The 16,646-nt window shown below is 41.3% G+C and overlaps 3 protein-coding genes across 4 annotated transcripts; 1 reads left to right on the top strand and 2 right to left on the bottom strand.

Annotated features, from left to right (window-relative positions):
- Positions 1–1,013: 1,013 nt before the first annotated feature.
- Positions 1,014–5,795, top strand: cnga2b (cyclic nucleotide gated channel subunit alpha 2b). Its single transcript, XM_020085624.2, has 6 exons — positions 1,014–1,114; positions 1,214–1,324; positions 2,033–2,206; positions 2,603–2,710; positions 2,814–2,920; positions 3,672–5,795. Exons 1-6 carry the CDS (start codon positions 1,014–1,016, stop codon positions 5,147–5,149), a joined length of 2,079 nt encoding a protein of 692 aa, XP_019941183.1. The 3' UTR covers positions 5,150–5,795.
- A 1,493-nt stretch (positions 5,796–7,288) lies between these two features.
- On the bottom strand, positions 7,289–11,081 carry rraga (Ras-related GTP binding A). 2 transcript variants are annotated; one of them, XM_020085304.2, is made up of 10 exons: positions 10,941–11,081; positions 10,512–10,618; positions 9,570–9,669; positions 9,397–9,463; positions 9,073–9,295; positions 8,855–8,950; positions 8,646–8,768; positions 8,121–8,212; positions 7,911–8,026; positions 7,289–7,815 (listed from the first exon to the last, which is right to left on the bottom strand). In XM_020085304.2, the coding sequence occupies exons 2-10, from the start codon at positions 10,536–10,538 to the stop codon at positions 7,712–7,714; spliced, it is 948 nt and encodes a 315-aa protein (XP_019940863.1). In that variant the 5' UTR covers positions 10,539–10,618; positions 10,941–11,081; the 3' UTR covers positions 7,289–7,711. The 2 variants fall into 2 exon arrangements, with proteins under 2 accessions (XP_019940863.1, XP_019940862.1); XM_020085303.2 differs by having other exon boundaries at positions 10,512–10,750.
- Positions 11,082–11,999: 918 nt separating this feature from the next.
- Positions 12,000–16,130, bottom strand: chmp1b (charged multivesicular body protein 1B). Its single transcript, XM_020086268.2, has 8 exons — positions 15,931–16,130; positions 14,420–14,517; positions 14,171–14,317; positions 13,960–14,028; positions 13,762–13,869; positions 13,626–13,669; positions 13,317–13,389; positions 12,000–12,669 (listed from the first exon to the last, which is right to left on the bottom strand). The coding sequence occupies exons 1-8, from the start codon at positions 15,947–15,949 to the stop codon at positions 12,625–12,627; spliced, it is 603 nt and encodes a 200-aa protein (XP_019941827.1). The 5' UTR covers positions 15,950–16,130; the 3' UTR covers positions 12,000–12,624.
- Between the last annotated feature and the right edge of the window lie 516 nt (positions 16,131–16,646).

Raw genomic sequence — 16,646 nt, forward strand, 5'->3', positions numbered from 1 at the left:
ACATCATTCAAATTAGATCTTATTTGCACTTATAAAGGAAAAAGTATGTTTGGCTTGTTACTGGCATTTTATTTAAAGAGAAAACCATAAGAAGAGGTCTATATATTCTTGGAAAGTTTCTAAGTAATACATAATACGATATTAATGATAATAATATGAATTGCCTTGAAAGATAAGATGATGAATCCATTGTTAATTTTCTATATTGACAGCTTTCTTCTTTTTTACAGTTTGTTGAATTCTTTGTTGCCTGCAGACAAATGACATAAATAAAAATGTAATTTAAATAAGTCGAATGTCTTTTCCAGTCCACACTTACATTATAAAGATAATAGTCTTTAGGCAGTTGAATAGATTTAAGTTCCAATTTCCCAGCCTCCACTTATTTGGCTCTCAGGCCCTTATAGCACATACATCCTGGTCTCCTAAGTGATGCGGTTCCTGAGGGAGAGCAGCTGATTGGCTCACTGAGCCGCAGAGCTTCAGGCCCACTGCGTGTGTGTGTTTTCGTTAATGATCCACCAATTAGTCACACAATGGTAACAGTCGTGTAAGCACCCCGTCACCTGTCTGCGCTGCACCAGGGTTGACTAAGTGTGTCACTGCCATCATGGTCTCGAGTGGTAGGACGGGGTGGGTTGATGAGGGTGCTGGAAGTGGATTGTGGATAAACTCCCACCACCTCAATAGTGTATTTCAAGCAATGAATCATCTGCATGTAACTGTGAGTGAGTTTCTCCTTGTATAGTTGCTTCAGTCACCACAGCAACCAGCTGCTGTGTGACAGGGCCAGCACGGGGACCGTGGCAGACAGTCCCAGTCGTCCCCTCCGTCCCCTGACTATAATCTGTCATACAAACCATAAACACTGAGGCTGTGAACTATAAACACTTCCCTCTCCTGCCAAAGCATCACTGCAGGAGAGGTCATCTGCAAACATGTTGATAAAAACAGTCGGCTGCAGGAGAACATGGCTTTAATGTGAGCGTTTATCTCCACGGTCAGCTCTGAAGATGACGGGCCAGGTGGCGGAGATGGACCAGTCGTCCCACAATCTCTCAGTGAAGACCACCTTGGAGGAGGAGATCGGGAGAGCTGACAGTATTCTGAGCAGGTGATCATTTCATTTCATCATGTGTGGTGAGGTCCTCGGCTCAGGGATTTGTTTAAGAGAAGCAAACTCACATGTGAGAGTTTTTGCTTGGTTTTCCAGGGTGCCATCTGTCTGCGATGACACATCCTCAGAGCTGCAGAGAGTCGCCACTCTCGACCCTCACAGAGGCCATTCTAGAAATTCTTTTCAGAGGACCGGAGCCATCTCAAGGTAAAACTGAAAAAGAAAGCTTTAATAAGCTGAGTCATCAGAGAAGATAAAACTGACCTTTGTTGCTTGTTTAATTGTTTTTTGCAAAAACATACCTGGCTTTTAGAAAAGAAATGCCCACAGCTATTTCTCCAGACAAAGTTTAAAATTGTTGTGCTCAAGTCTTTTTGAGGTGGATAAAAAAACTAAAGGTAATGTACACAGTGGAATTTGATGAGAGGTAGCAGGACCATAACACCAGAGAAAGAGACATTTTCCAGCTCTTTCCATCTTCTTGTCTCAGAAATTCTAGGATGCCAAAATAAAACATATTTCCGAAATAATTTGATAATGAGTTTACTTGTACCATTTAAAATAGAATCTGTCAGACTAATTGTAATTCATTTGGGGAATTGTTTATACCTGTGATACTGAAATCAAGCTAAATGGTATTGTTGGTATTTTGTTGTTATTATGCAGTTTGATGAAGTTGTGTGTCTTCTGTCTCACTGTTTTCATATATAATGGTAAAGTGCAAAATAAAGAAGAGCCTGCACACTTCTGCCACTCCATGCCACAGAAAACTTAATTAAACAACCTTTCGATCCAGAGTTGGATCTTCGTCTAGTCCTATTGTGAAACTAAAAGTTGTTGCCCAAATTAAATTACAAGAGTTGTGAGTGAAGCATGATATTTAATAATGTGTGTGTATGGGTGTGTGGGTGTCAGAATGGTGAACCTGGTGGTGAGACTGAGGGAATGGGCACACCGGAGTCTGGTGGAGGAGGAGCGGCCGGACTCTTTCCTGGAGCGCTTTCGCGGCCCTGAGCTGAGAACGGCTCCCAGTCGCATCAGCAACACACAACCAGATGCCAATGGTAACAATGCCAAAGGGATCTTTAGGTATGCCACCCTGAACCATTAATATGCACTACATTACACAGAAGGGGGGGGGGGGAGACAGAGAATAATTAAAATGTATAAAATAAATACAATTAAAAATTGTGTAGATCCAACGGTGTGATGTGCATATGTTTTTGTGTATAATATATTATAAGATGCATTTTGTTTCTATATCAGGAAAAACGTTTAAGACATTTAGAAAAACCTTCCAAAATTTTAAGATAACATCATAAGCCTTTAAACGAGCATAAAACTGTTAGGACAATAGTTTATATTACAGTTATTGTGTTGCATTGCTTTCTTTCTTTGCAGTAATGTGTCATATGTACTATGTTACAGAAACATAAGCCACAGCCGTGACATAGTGTGTCATCTGCAATCTCTCCATGCTTTCAGGAAAAAGTGGAATCTGTTTGTGGTGTCCCCATCCGATAACGCCTACTACCGCTGGTTATTTGTTATCGCCACAGCGGTGCTGTACAACTGGTTCCTTGTTGTTGCAAGGTATTGTATCGTTAACTGTTTGGGGCCTGCATCCTCCAGAGACTGGATGTTCTGTTTGCTGCTGTAGTCTGAGATGTAAACCATTACTCTTATTTATCCATAGGGCATGCTTTGATAAGTTACAGGTGAGCAACTACATCTGCTGGCTGGTGTTGGACTACCTCTCCGACACTGTGTACCTTATGGACACTTGTGTCCGTCTACGCACGGGTAACAAAATACAGCCTCTTCCCTCAAGACACAATAAAGTGCTTAGACCTAAAGGCCCCATGTTTAAGATAATAACTATGATGGTATACTTTACTATTTGTTGAAAATGTGATAATCTATATGAACTGTTAGTATGTCACTTTCAGCCCATTTCCTGAAGGTTTTGGCGACATTTGAAATCCTATTCAATTAAAATGCAGAATGATTCCAGTTTTAAACAAGAATATGCTTACTAAGATCCAGGTCACAGGACTAAGTCAAAAAGCAACTGGGCTTCCCACAAGTCATTGCATTTGTTTGTAAATTAAGGCCATTGAGTGGAGTCATGTGAGAAAGTAAATGAAAGCATAAAAAGCTGCTCTGTGGAGAGCAGAACAAACTTTGTACATAACATTTTATTCTATTCTATTACACTGAAAGTGTTAGCAAATAGTCACCTACATCCAGCAGCCACAACACTACATAAGCATTCATTTAGAGTCGTGTTTTTGGCAACATGATTCTAAGTCTAATATTCACTCTCCTTTAGCTCATTTCTGGCTTTGACAAACTCCTCAGAGAGATATCTGGCACTCCATGCTCCAAACTCCATCTAGTTGCTATTTTATTCTGTCTGCTGTCTGGAAATGGGCAGGTAGTGAAGAGAAGATTCATAGATAGTCTTCTTCTGACACTTCTGATTTTCACAATAATGAGCTGATATGATGCATCACTGCACAACTGAATCTTTGTTCTGTTTATCTTTTCCCAGGTTTCCTCGAACAAGGTTTGCTGGTGAAGGACCACGCCAAGCTAAGAGACAGCTACGTCCGTACATTGCAGTTCAAGTTGGATGTGGTGTCCATCTTACCCACTGACCTGGCCTACATCGCCACAGGCATCCACACGCCACAGCTCAGGTTCAATCGTCTGCTGCGCTTCCCTCGCATGTTTGAATTCTTTGACCGCACAGAGACGCGCACCAACTACCCCAACATTTTCCGCATCTGCAACTTGGTGCTTTACATCCTTGTCATCATTCACTGGAACGCCTGCATCTACTATGCTATATCCAAGTCTTTGGGATTTGGCTCAGACACTTGGGTGTTCCCCAACAAATCTAATTCCTCCCTGACTCGGAGTTACGTCTACTGTCTGTACTGGTCAACTCTAACTCTGACGACCATTGGAGAGATGCCTGCACCTGTGCGAGATGAAGAGTACCTATTTGTGGTCTTTGACTTTCTTGTTGGGGTTCTGATCTTTGCCACAATTGTGGGAAACGTTGGCTCTATGATTGCCAACATGAATGCCACCCGTGCTGAGTTTCAAGCCCGCATCGATGCCATCAAACACTACATGCACTTCCGCAAAGTCAGCAAAGAACTGGAGACGCGTGTCATTAAATGGTTTGATTACCTTTGGACCAACAAGAAAGCAGTGGACGAGCAGGAGGTGCTAAAGAACTTGCCAAACAAACTGCGGGCTGAGATTGCAATAAATGTACACCTGGAGACCCTGAAGAAAGTGCGCATCTTTCAAGACTGCGAGGCCGGACTGCTGGTGGAGCTTGTGCTCAAACTACGGCCGCAGGTCTTCAGTCCGGGGGATTACATCTGCAGGAAAGGGGACATAGGTAAGGAGATGTATATCATTAAGGAGGGTAAGCTGGCTGTGGTGGGCAATGACGGGGTCACACAGTACGCTCTCCTCACCGCCGGCAGCTGCTTTGGGGAAATCAGCATTCTGAACATAAAAGGTAGTAAAATGGGAAATCGCCGGACAGCCAACATTCGCAGCTTAGGTTACTCTGACCTCTTCTGCCTCTCCAAGGACGACTTGATGGAGGCAGTGACCGAGTATCCAGATGCTAAGACTGTGCTAGAGGAGAGGGGCCGGGAGATCCTGACAAAGGAGGGTCTGTTGGATGAGAACGTGGAGAGTGTTGGGCTGCAGAAAGAGGACACAGAGGAGAAGGTGGAGAGGCTGGAGTCCTCTCTGGACTCCCTTCAAACTCGCTTTTCTCGTTTACTCAGTGAATACACGCACACTCAGCAGCGGCTGAAGCAGCGAATCACTGGACTGGAGCGGCAGCTGAATCAAACGGACTGCGGCGCAGATGCAGACCATGACACTGACGCCCCTGCAGAGACAGTCAGTGAAACAGACCCAGTGCCTGTTGCCCACACAGATAGGTCTCCACATCAGAATAATGTGCAAATAGAGGACAAGAAAAGGCCGACATTATAACATTAAGTGTCACCCAGGAGATTTTAGACAGGAGGAAAACCTCATGACACACTCTTAAACACCTTTGTTGGAATGCTTCATAAGTTTTACTGAGCGTAAAGAGATGTCCACATGTCAATAAACATGAGAAGAATCTGACAACACGGCCACGCCAAAGCAGATTTTGAGTTTTTGACTTTGCCAAAACCAGTGAGTTGAATGTGTTTAAGTGTTGGCTTTAAAGTAACTTCCCAGGATATGTTAAATTACATTTCTCTGATTAAAAAATAAAAAATAAAATCTGGAATACATTAAAAATCCGTAAAATAAATGTAAATGTGCTTTAAATAAAAGTAAAGGGTGGATTTTTGGCTGGAAAAGCGATCCATAATAACTGCAGGTTATTATGGATTGTTGGTCACTTGTAAACATCTTGTATTTTATTGCATCAGCAAAGGGACTCAGGCTCTGAACACCTCATCTCATGCTGCCCCTCCTGGGAGAAATGTCTGAGGAGAGGTGGTAAAAGGTGATTTGCTGGGTTCACATACACAAACACCATGATTTTCCAGCCTCCTCATTCTCCAGGTTTGGATCTTTATCATGACAATGGTTTGACATTTTCCTGGACTTTGTAGGACAAAGAATTTTAGCTCTCACTCACAATATCCAGTTTTGGTTTTCCAGCTGAGCCACAAATGGGCTGCAGTTGAGTGAGATTTTTATTTGCTCTAAAATTTACTTTGCCAATCTTTTATATTAAAATGACTCAGCTACTTTGTCCTTGTTTTCATTTAGTTGCTCCCATTTCTATCCCACATACCCTCTGGATTGAGGGACTGGGGATTTTCCAGTTATTCAGTCTCGACATTCCAGGATACAAGTGAACCACATGAGCAGTGACGATAAGAGCAGCTGGAACAATGCCTCAGTGGCAGAGCTGGCTATAGCAAAGAGGCAGAAGGTAATGAGTGCATACGTATCCCCTACAGCCCCTAAAGGCGTGGGTGGGATCAAGTGCCACGGACAGATCTCCAGTTACCTTCGTTAGGCTGGTAACATGCATACCAAGTCTCTCCTTTGGAAAGAAAAAAGACTGTTACAGCTCTTGATGGACACATATATTAAATTCTGTTTTGTCAGCAGTACATGAAGACCTCAGTCTCGGCCTAAATGTAACCCTAACATGAGATATTCCCAGTAGACAATAGTGAATTGAAAATGAAAACACATGTTTTTTATATCATGTAAGCAGCGATTGCAATGAACTGAAATGCAACTATCATTGAAACGCGGTCAAAAACAACGATTTTCTTCACTTCTCAATGAACCAATCAGAGTTAAGCAGCATTTAAATTAGAATCTCATGATACTTGATGAACTGCCCGTCAAATATATTCCCACAAACTTCTAAAAAAACTGGATAGCTTATTTATCAGGTGTTAAATCTTGATAAATATCATTTTGCAGTTTTGAATGTCAAATCATTTTTATCAACATGAAAATCCACTTTGCATTGTGGAATAAGCTTGTTCCTCTATTTGTACAGCTGTCTGCCCTGTTGATTTGCTCAACAGGTGCAGGGCATCACCCTGACCCCACCCACCCAGCGCCTGCACCCTACCACATCAAACTTTAACCACCATGTGTCATGTGTGCAGGACAGCTGGTGCAGTGTCAATGGGGCCTTGTGTGCATGGACACTGCACTGAATGAAAATAAAAATAACCTTCTCTGTGCAGGACAGTTGTTCCAATTGTACCTATATGTATGTTTCCAATTTACAAATTTTCTTTTTTTTTTCGTACACGGAAGACTTTGGGGTTTTAGATCAATCAGATTTTAATTTCTGATATTCATATTGATCTGTGTTATTCAGTTTAGGGCGTAGCACCTTGTGTATCAAATTGCCCTTCAATCACTCTTAGGGCAATACCTGGGCAATATGAAACACCTGTCAGTCACAGATTCCAATGTTTTCTCACATACAAAATGAGTAGGTTCAAACAGAGAACTGCCAAAACAAAGGAATTGGCCTTGTGGTTCCATTAGCTCTGGACTGTATTTACCATAAATATGGCTTTTTTCTAAATGAGGATCAAGCGGTGAGCACTGTGAAAAATGATTGAGTCAGAACAAAAAACACACATGACATATGAATTTTTCTGAATATATCTATATTGCTTGTACTTTGAAAGTGTAACAGAACAGCTCACAAACATCTAAAAAGGAAATTTGAAGAAACTATCCCTGATCGCAGGGATTCACTCATCACATAAAAAGAAAATATCAACTGTGCCAGACAAAGTGTGACAGCAACGGTAAACACAACTATTCATTATTTTATTTAATGCGCAGAGTTAGGACAAAAATTTCAATACACTGCATCATTGTTCAAGATACTGTAGAAATTAGACCAAAAGAAAAACTGATTTCATTCCGTAGTAACTGTGATTGAATGTGAAGATACAGAGGAGATGTGCAGAGCTGCACAAGTGTGTTGGGGAGCTGAGAGTCCGCGACATGCTGATGGCGATCTGTGTACTGATTTGCTGAGAGTATCCACTGGGACAAATGTGACAGCTAGCGCATGCGCATGTGCAGACTGTGCTTGGGTCCATCCACCCGCTCCAACTTCTCAAAGTGTTTCCTAGCATTACGGATATTGATGAGAGTGGCGGCAGAGGCTAGAAAATAGAAAAATAATTAATTAGGATTTTGATTGTTTGCTATTGTTTGAATCATACACTCAAGGCAAAGGACGGCCATTTTCACTACTTACGAATGGACGGGTCTGACATGATGACCATGACATATGTGTTGGAGGTGAAGACGTCAATGAAGGCTGCAAAGTTGGAGTTCCTCACTTCCATGCTTTGGAAAGAGGCTGCAAGTTTACTGGAATTAAGATATTTTAAAAAGAAATGAGAAACATCATACAAGTGTCCCAGATGATTTTGGCAGTAAAGGTGATGTTTTTGTGTGAACTTACCTACAGCTGAGTTTGAACTGTTTGATAATGTTACTGATCTTCTCAAATCTGTGAGCATCACGCTGCTCTTTGCACTGATAGTGGGAGATCACCTGGATTTACAAAAACACCACGTCACATTAATGATCAGAAGATGCTGCATAAGATCCATCCTGGACAATGTCTCCCACCCTCTCCATGACGTGCTGATCAAACACAGGAGCACGTTCAGTGCAAGACGCAGATCACAAAAATGCACCACAGTCATTACTGCCTGTGATGACTATATAACTCCTCCCTCTGAAAAAATTTGAGTCATAACAAGCACATCCATTTGCACTAAATATCCAATGTACAGTACGCATAATATTGTATATATTTCATATTTTATTTTTAATCTTATATGCTATATTTCTACCTTTTACTTGGAGCAATCGTAACAAACAAGTTTCCCCCTGGGATCAATAAAGTATTTCTGATTCTGAAGACGACTTTCATTTCCAGATTCAGATTTTCTTTTTTGTCAAGGGAAGTGGTCGCTCTCACCAGGAAGGTGGCTCTCTCAAACAGAAGAACTTCATCTGCCTCAATGATTTGTGCAAAATTCCTCAGGTTCGTTTCCAGCTGCTGGACGTTTGGTATGAGCTGATACACGATGCTCGACCAGGCCTGCAAGCACACGTTAACATGTTTCTGATGCCTTTATCAACTTTATCAGCCCAAAAATTCAACAAACAACTGTATGTATTCACAACCTTATACAGGGTTTCATCCCAGATCGATGTCCTGAAGCATGTGCAAGCCAGAGGTCGAGAGAGTCTCTTCAAGTCTTCTTCACGCTCCTTAAAGATCTGCAAAGACAATGAACACAGTAAAATCAGTGGACAGTGACAGTGTGAATATTTGACATTGCAAAGAGAACTACAAAAGAGCCGCATCTCTGATGAACGATGAAGAAAACGTCAAAGCTCACCAAATCTCTCTGGTCTTCCTGAACCAGGTCCATTTTGTGCACGAGGCAGAAAACTTTGGCATCAGGGGAGTTCTGCAGGATGGCCTCCAGACATGACTGGTAGTAATGCATGTCTTTCTCCAGCTCCCGACTCTCAACATCGAATACGTAAATAAGCACCTCCACGTTTCTGAAAATGTTGTCCCTCTGGCTGGTGAAGTAGTTCTCCATGAACGTGTCCTGGCTGTTGTGTAGAGAAGCACAGAGAGTGTTCAACAGGGGCTGTCAGATCAGGTACATTTAATCCGGTATATACACAGTATATAAAAAAGAGATATACTTTACCCTCCACAGTCCCACAGGTTTAGAACAAGATTGCCAAGAAATCGTACATGTGAGTGCTCCACGTCAACTACATTAAACAGATGAATGACAAAAAAAGGTTTGGATTAAGTAAAAAAATCATAGAGAACCAAAAAACGTATTGCTATGTAGCACCTTTCTATAAAAGATCTTACTTGTAGCTCCAAGGCGGCGCGTGTCTCGAGCTATGTAATTGGCAAATATGATTGATCTCATACTGGTCTTTCCAGAACCACTTTTCCCCATCAGTAGTACCTGAAAACACAAATACAACCCATTACACCATCACTAAAGCTGTCGTTACTCACTGCTAAAATACTCCTTTGGAAAGGAGCATTTTGATGTTGGGGCTAGAGGAGATGGATCCAACTTCAAATGATTTATAAAAGGATATTTGTAAAGGCAAAACCAGACCTACCTTTTTAGACTAGCTGCTAATTGAATTGTATTTAATTTCATCTAAATTGTTCATCTTAAACTGTTATACATTTATATTATTTAATTTAAGTATTTTTTCAATTATTGACTTATATACTTTCTCTGAATATTTTCACTCCTCTGATAGTATTTTATTTTTATCCTTTTCACATCTCTTGTATTATTTCATCTTTTTTTTTCTAATTCTTCTCACCTGACTTGATGTTTCCTCATTTCAAGTTTATGAGATTTACAACAGCAGTTCCTGTTAATGTTATTATGTTACCTCCTCTATGGAGTTTATGTTTCACCCTTGTCTGTTCTTTTGTAAGTAACATCACAGAAAAAAACAACAACAAGTTCAGATTTCCAGAAAACTTAGAGAAATGTGCTGTGGGAAGAACCCATTAAATCATGATAGGGTGTTCAACATTTCCACAGGGAATAATTCACAAATCACATATTCAGGGAGCTGATAACTATGTGTGAAATATGGTGCAGCTTGATTGAATTTGAGGGGACTGTTGGGCCTTGGCAGAGGTATGAGCTCCTCCGAGAGCCATTCTAGTTTTTATAGTCGTAATGTTTTCATTCTGTGTTGCACTTTGTGTCACATTGTTTTTCATGAGCGATTGATTGATCGATTGCACTTCACCGCTGCCTGTGGAGTTAAGAGTCACCTTTTTCTTCATTGCTGTGCTTGACATCCCCCTCAGCAGACACGGTGTGGAGTGTTGCTGTGAGCCGCAGGTCAGGTGACTTCACTCGGCTCTCCTCTCTCCTTCAGCTGCGGAGCACACGCAGATATGTTTCACCTAGCTGACACTTGGCTCTGCTGAACCCGTGTCCCCTGATCCTGTAGATACGGTCCGTGGTCCGAACACTCAAAACCGTGGACGAGTCTAAATGATTAAACAGTCTGACGCACACATACAATAAATAATCAACATCTTATTTATGTTGGATAAACTCTTTTCTCTGCTACGGGATAAACACCTAAGCTAATGCTAACAGAGCTAGCACCACAGAGCAGATACATGTCAATGAGCTTAGCCAGGCTAAACGGCAAGCTAGCTAAATTGAAATCCGGCCGCGTGTCGTCTACTCACCGCGTGTCTTCTCTTCAAACAGGTTCCCACTCTGTTCTTTAACTTGTTTTTAAGAATACACTTGTTCACGTTACTTGGTGGAAGCAGGCAGTGAAGTCAGGATCAGCTGCTTCCTGTTTACGCCAAAGTCACATGATGAGAAACCGTACCTCTGCCCCGAGTGTGGTCTCACAGGCGCAGCAGACCGGATTAATTATTTATGTTACAGCTCAGTTAATAAAGAAAAAATAATGTGAAGGTTACGACATCCGATAAGATGTAACTCTCGTATGTGTCGTTTTTGGAAGCCGAGAGTTAAAATGCCTTACAGACAGTACGCAGAGAAAAAATATCCCTTCTCACATTCCTCTAAAATAGTTTTGAGTTTTCTCAATATCAGTGAATTTAAGTGTAAAGATGAACGAACTAACGTTTTTTAAATGTTAAGTATAATGCAACCAGGTTATTAGACCATCAGGGTTCAGGGGTGTTACAGTGGTGGGATGTAAATTACTTTTTTGTGACGTTTCAATCTTTCTCCACTATGTATATAAATAAATATACATATAAATATATGTACTCAATACTTGATTATTATTTTATTTTAAACGAATATAATAATAATGAGAAAGGAATTGGTAACTCATCCAATCAGTGCAGGCAGGTAACATTAGACCCGCCTCCTGCAGCGGCATCACTGGTGAAGAAGAATCACCTAAAATATTCTGAAGATTATAGAATAATTCTTCAAATATACGATTACGTTTTAGATGGCGTAATCGTATACTTGAAGAATTATTCTATAATCTTTCATTTGTTTTCCATTGGAACCACACAATGCTAATGTACACGCAATCAAATCAAATACTGGTATATATACATAACGTTACATATACCTGTATAATATTGATTAATGACACCTTTCATTTCCTGGCCATACTTCAGCAGAAAAAAGCACTGCAATTTCTGAGGTGTCACAGAGCTGTGGATATACGGTGTGTGAGTTTGTCACCACAGATTGCACAGAGAGATTCATATGGATTTACTGAAAACTATAAATTCATTGAGAAGTCAAAACAATAAAAGTATTATAAAACTTTATTGTTTACTTACTTTATGTAATCTCCAAACTGAAACCCCCCTCCCAAACAATCAGTGACAACACCAAAGATGACCAGACTCAAACACACCTAAGCTAATCATCTGATATCTTCTTAAAATTATTATTATTTGTCAGAAGAAAAATACAACAAATCAACACAATATTTCTATTCACCAGTAAGGAGGGGGAAGAGGGGGTCTTCCATTATCTGATTATAAGAGAAATGCATATATGCCTTCTGCAATCATGCACATACAAAGAAAATAACTGAAACCCATTATCCAAAAACTTTCATCTTATAAACCACAAGTATGCATAACTTGTATAGAAATAATATACAGGGTAATAACTGTTGCAATCCAAGTTATTTTCAGGTGTGGAGATTTTAAGTATACACATTTAATAGTTCTGTTAGCTTGGGGTGTCTAATTGATGAGGTTATCATGAGCACTGAACCAGTAAGGGCCGTTATGTGTGGGAAAAAAACAATAATAATGTAACTCCTCCAGACAGATATGAGATGTAAAGAGGAGCGAAGACATGGTACAGATATAAAGTGTTTGGGAGTAATATTCAGGTAGTGACGTCCACTGCAGTCCTCCTTTACATTTGATCTCTGAGTCTGGCGAGCCTTTGAGAGAGTTCATCCTTTGGACAAGAGAGAGCAAAGACAGAAAGAGAGGATGAAGATGATGATGACAAAAGAATCAGGGTTATTCAGAGAATATCTTTCTCTACGCCTGGGCCACACTAGATGTCTGAGCGGCAGGTGTGCATCACACACTGTCGGCCATGTTATCAGCAGCTGTGCTTCCTTTCGAAATTCGGGGTCTCATCCCTTTTTTATCTTTGTACCACATGCAGTTTGCAGCAAATCAGACAGTGAAAATGATCTTTTACCACAGTTTCAAATGTCTATTTGACGACTTTGTCATAAACATAAATATTTGAAACCATTCTGTCCATTCATTCATCCATTCATTTTTCTTCAGTTTCATACCGTAGAGTTCTGGCATTTAGCAGAGTACATAGGCCTACTTTTATTCGAGGAAATACAGTAGTCATACCAGAAACATCACATAGCAGCTCAACAGCAGACACATTCCTTCGTGAATAACAAACGCCTGCAAGGTGCAGTTGTTCAGCGATGCAGCGTCACGTGCTGCACACGCACCTGGTGTGGCCCAGGAGCTACGCTTTTTGCATTTTTAAATTCTTTGTTTTTACAAACTTTGTTTTACATTTACTTGTGACTAAAGTGCAAAACAAGGATGTTGTGAGAAGTAGGAGCGTACCTGTTCTGCAGAGGCCACGCTGGTACCCACTGATCCTGTCTGTCCCTGAGGGAGCTCCATGTTCAGGTCCAATCTAAACACACAGACATTTCAAACTTACTTTTAGATTAAAGTCACAGTGTCTTTGCTTACACTCTACTAAATAATACAGTTTTAAATATTCCTCAAATGTCTGTCAAATTCTTTGACATAACAACACTGCAATCTATGCCTGAAGTCTATGAATTCAAATATCTGTATATCTATACATAAATCTTATATTATTTAAACAAATTCATTGGGAAAAAAATTGATAAAATAAAAACGTACCCAGCTTCATCGGCCATTTCATGCAGCAATGAGTCCACTTGGTTCTGAAACACACATTAGAAAAAATTGATATACAGTGAATTTGTTGAAAACACAGTGAGACCACAAGAATGACCAGAAGAGCAGAGACATGTACCTGTGGTGTTGTGAGTGTTGTCGTGCTGCTCATGGTGTCCTCCATTTGGGCTGTCTGAACATCCAGGGTTTCAAACTGCCGTTCAAATTTGTCCATGAGAGCTGAAATCTGAACGCAAAGAGGTTGATGAATAGTATGATGATTCAGAGACAAAAAGACTAAGGGGAAATACTACTTTTATATGTAAATGCCACTCACCTTTTCTAAGTTCATACTCTTCAGGGTTATGTCCATGCCTTTCACCACTCCACCCATAGATTTAGTGACCTGTGAAATAAAATTATCAAAATTATCATAGATTCAATTATCAAAACAGAAATCAAAACTAAGCTTTGAGTCAGGATTGCTAATGGTCAGCCAGTAACTGATTTGCTAGGCTTACAGCAATATGAGCCTGTTTTCAACGTACCTGGTTCAATGTCAGTGCAGTTTGAACCCTTGCTGCGACTGCATCTACCCGAGCGCTCATCCTCAGGAAGTTCACAGACTGGTTCTTCTGTCTGATGGCGTTCTCTGCATGGATCCTCGCCACTTCTGTATTCCCCTTCTGTATGGCCTAGAGACGACACAATAATAATTTGGTTCAGTAAAAAAATAACCAGGAAGCTTCTTTCAGTAATGTGTTATTGTGATGACTGATTTCAAAGGTGCAACTTACTTTCTTAACTTTCAATTTCTCCGCTTTTTCATCTTTGTCACATTTCGTGGAGTTTCTTTTGAGTTCTTTGGCAGCAATTCTTAAATTGAAGAGATGTTCTGAAACATGAGGTTAAGGAAGAACAAAGTCCAAACAAAAACAACAATTTCTTGTTTCGGCCATCGGTTATGTCCTGTGGTATTGGGCCGCCCAGCTCATAATATCAGCCAACCTCGAGATAATTTGGGCTCTACACCACTATAGCACAAAATGTTTTCCACACATCAAACCTGGAGCCTTCTAGGTGCTTTTAAATACTAACAATTATAGAGAATGACCTGCTTAGCTCAGTTTGTAATCCAACCTTGGATCCATATTTATATTTTCTTACCTTAATAGGTTTAATACACAGCTAGACCGATAAATCTGACATGCTGATATATTGGCCTCGGTGTGCATGTCAGATGATAAGTACCAGGAAATGTCAGGACTGAATTGCCAAACTAGTTTTGAGGCCAGTTGCAGGCAGTTTGTCCACCAGAGAGCAGTGACAAGTTTATTTGTCAACTAGATAATGACTAGATGCAAGTGTGCATTCACACAGTGAATATATACAATAAATAAGAAAGAAAAGGTAAGAGATCAGACACAAGATGATTGTGTTAAAAAAAATCCTATTGGACAACATACTTGATTTTGAACTCAAGTATTATTATTGATAAAGAGCTTTTTTCCAATTTATTATTTTGTCTAGTAATGGTAAGCATGGTAATGACGTAATCTATGATGTTTATTACGCAGACAAATTACCCAACCAGCGACATCAATAAATGGTTAAACGCCTCTTGAATCAATGTGTTTGAATCATGTGAACAACAGCTGGAGATCTCTGACCCTGTCACCTTTAAACTACATGAACTACATTCAGTGCCTTCAGGACGTTTACACATTTATTATAATATCTTTTTTTAACTATTTCAGCTTCTTGTTTAATTTCAGTTTTAAGTCTAAAACCCCTGAATATGTCAGTTCAGTTTTGGAACACCTCTTGGCTTTGTATCGAGGCAGAGGCCAACACAGCTTTTGTTGGAGTTTCCCTTTAATTCGCCTGTTGGTTTCACTCGTGTTAAACCTCCATGGTGTTAAAAAGGATCACCAGGTAAAACACACACCGGCCCTGTTGTTCCTCAGTGAGAGTATCCTCTCACATCCTGGCTGCGTTAGTAAACCTGTGACCCAGCCGCTGTCAGCAGCAGTCGGGTATTTCCAGACGTGAGTATCGGAGCCTGTCAGGCCTTCAGCCCGCGTCTCTGCTCCGACGCCTGGAGTCGACTAGAGACAGTGCGGGTCCCTTAAAAAGACATTAGTTGTTTCTTTAGCGAACATGAGACCCATTGATCTACGTTTCACACGTCCGATGCCCATGAATCCCACCGACAAGCACCGTGTTGTTGTCGCTGCCGGAGCGCTCTGGCACCGACGTTACACCGCAGTCTCACCTCCTTTCTTCTCCGCAGTTTTTAAAAGGATACTGTCCATGGCGGAAGGCATCCTGCTCCTCTCGGTTGATGTCGCTGCTCTGCTCGCGAACACCTCTCCAACAATAATCTGGGAAATAAAGCCGGACTCGTTGGCTGAAACTTCTGTTCGGGTTTCGGTCGTCGAGTTCTCCTGCACTTCCGGGTGTCTTTCCAAAATATCAGCGACGTCATCGTCACGTGGCCGCGGTATTCCGTTTGACGTCACGAGGGAGCTGCCCCCCCCCCCCCCCCTCGCGCCTCCTCCCCCCGCGCGTAAAATATGAATGAAAAGCAGAAGAAAGAAAAACAAGCTGTTGACAAATAAACACTTTCAACGTGTTTGTTTATTTGTTGTTGTGTGAGTGGGTACAACCAGATGGGAGCGGGGGCGGGGAGGTGGGCGGTGATCGCGGCTGATTGATGATCAGATTTACGGTGTGGATCGCGGCGGGGAGAGGGGATGACTCACTCCGCCTGATGTGATGCTTCACCCCGCATCGGCTCCTCGGCAGTGCGGTGGCGCGCCGGTAGTTAAAGCCTGACACGTCGGTGCGTGTGCTCCTCCACCGATACACAACAAACTTTATTTAAAAGCAGAGAGGGGGAGAACAAGGGAAAGTGTTCCCACGCACACACACGCGCGCACGGTTTGTATCCAACTCGCGCGGCCGAGCGTCGTGATTTACCGTATATTTCGTGACGCCTGATTGCCATGGAAACAGTGCTCC

Source organism: Paralichthys olivaceus, chromosome 15 (genome assembly GCF_024713975.1).
Source record: "Paralichthys olivaceus isolate ysfri-2021 chromosome 15, ASM2471397v2, whole genome shotgun sequence".
NCBI lineage: Eukaryota > Metazoa > Chordata > Actinopteri > Pleuronectiformes > Paralichthyidae > Paralichthys > Paralichthys olivaceus.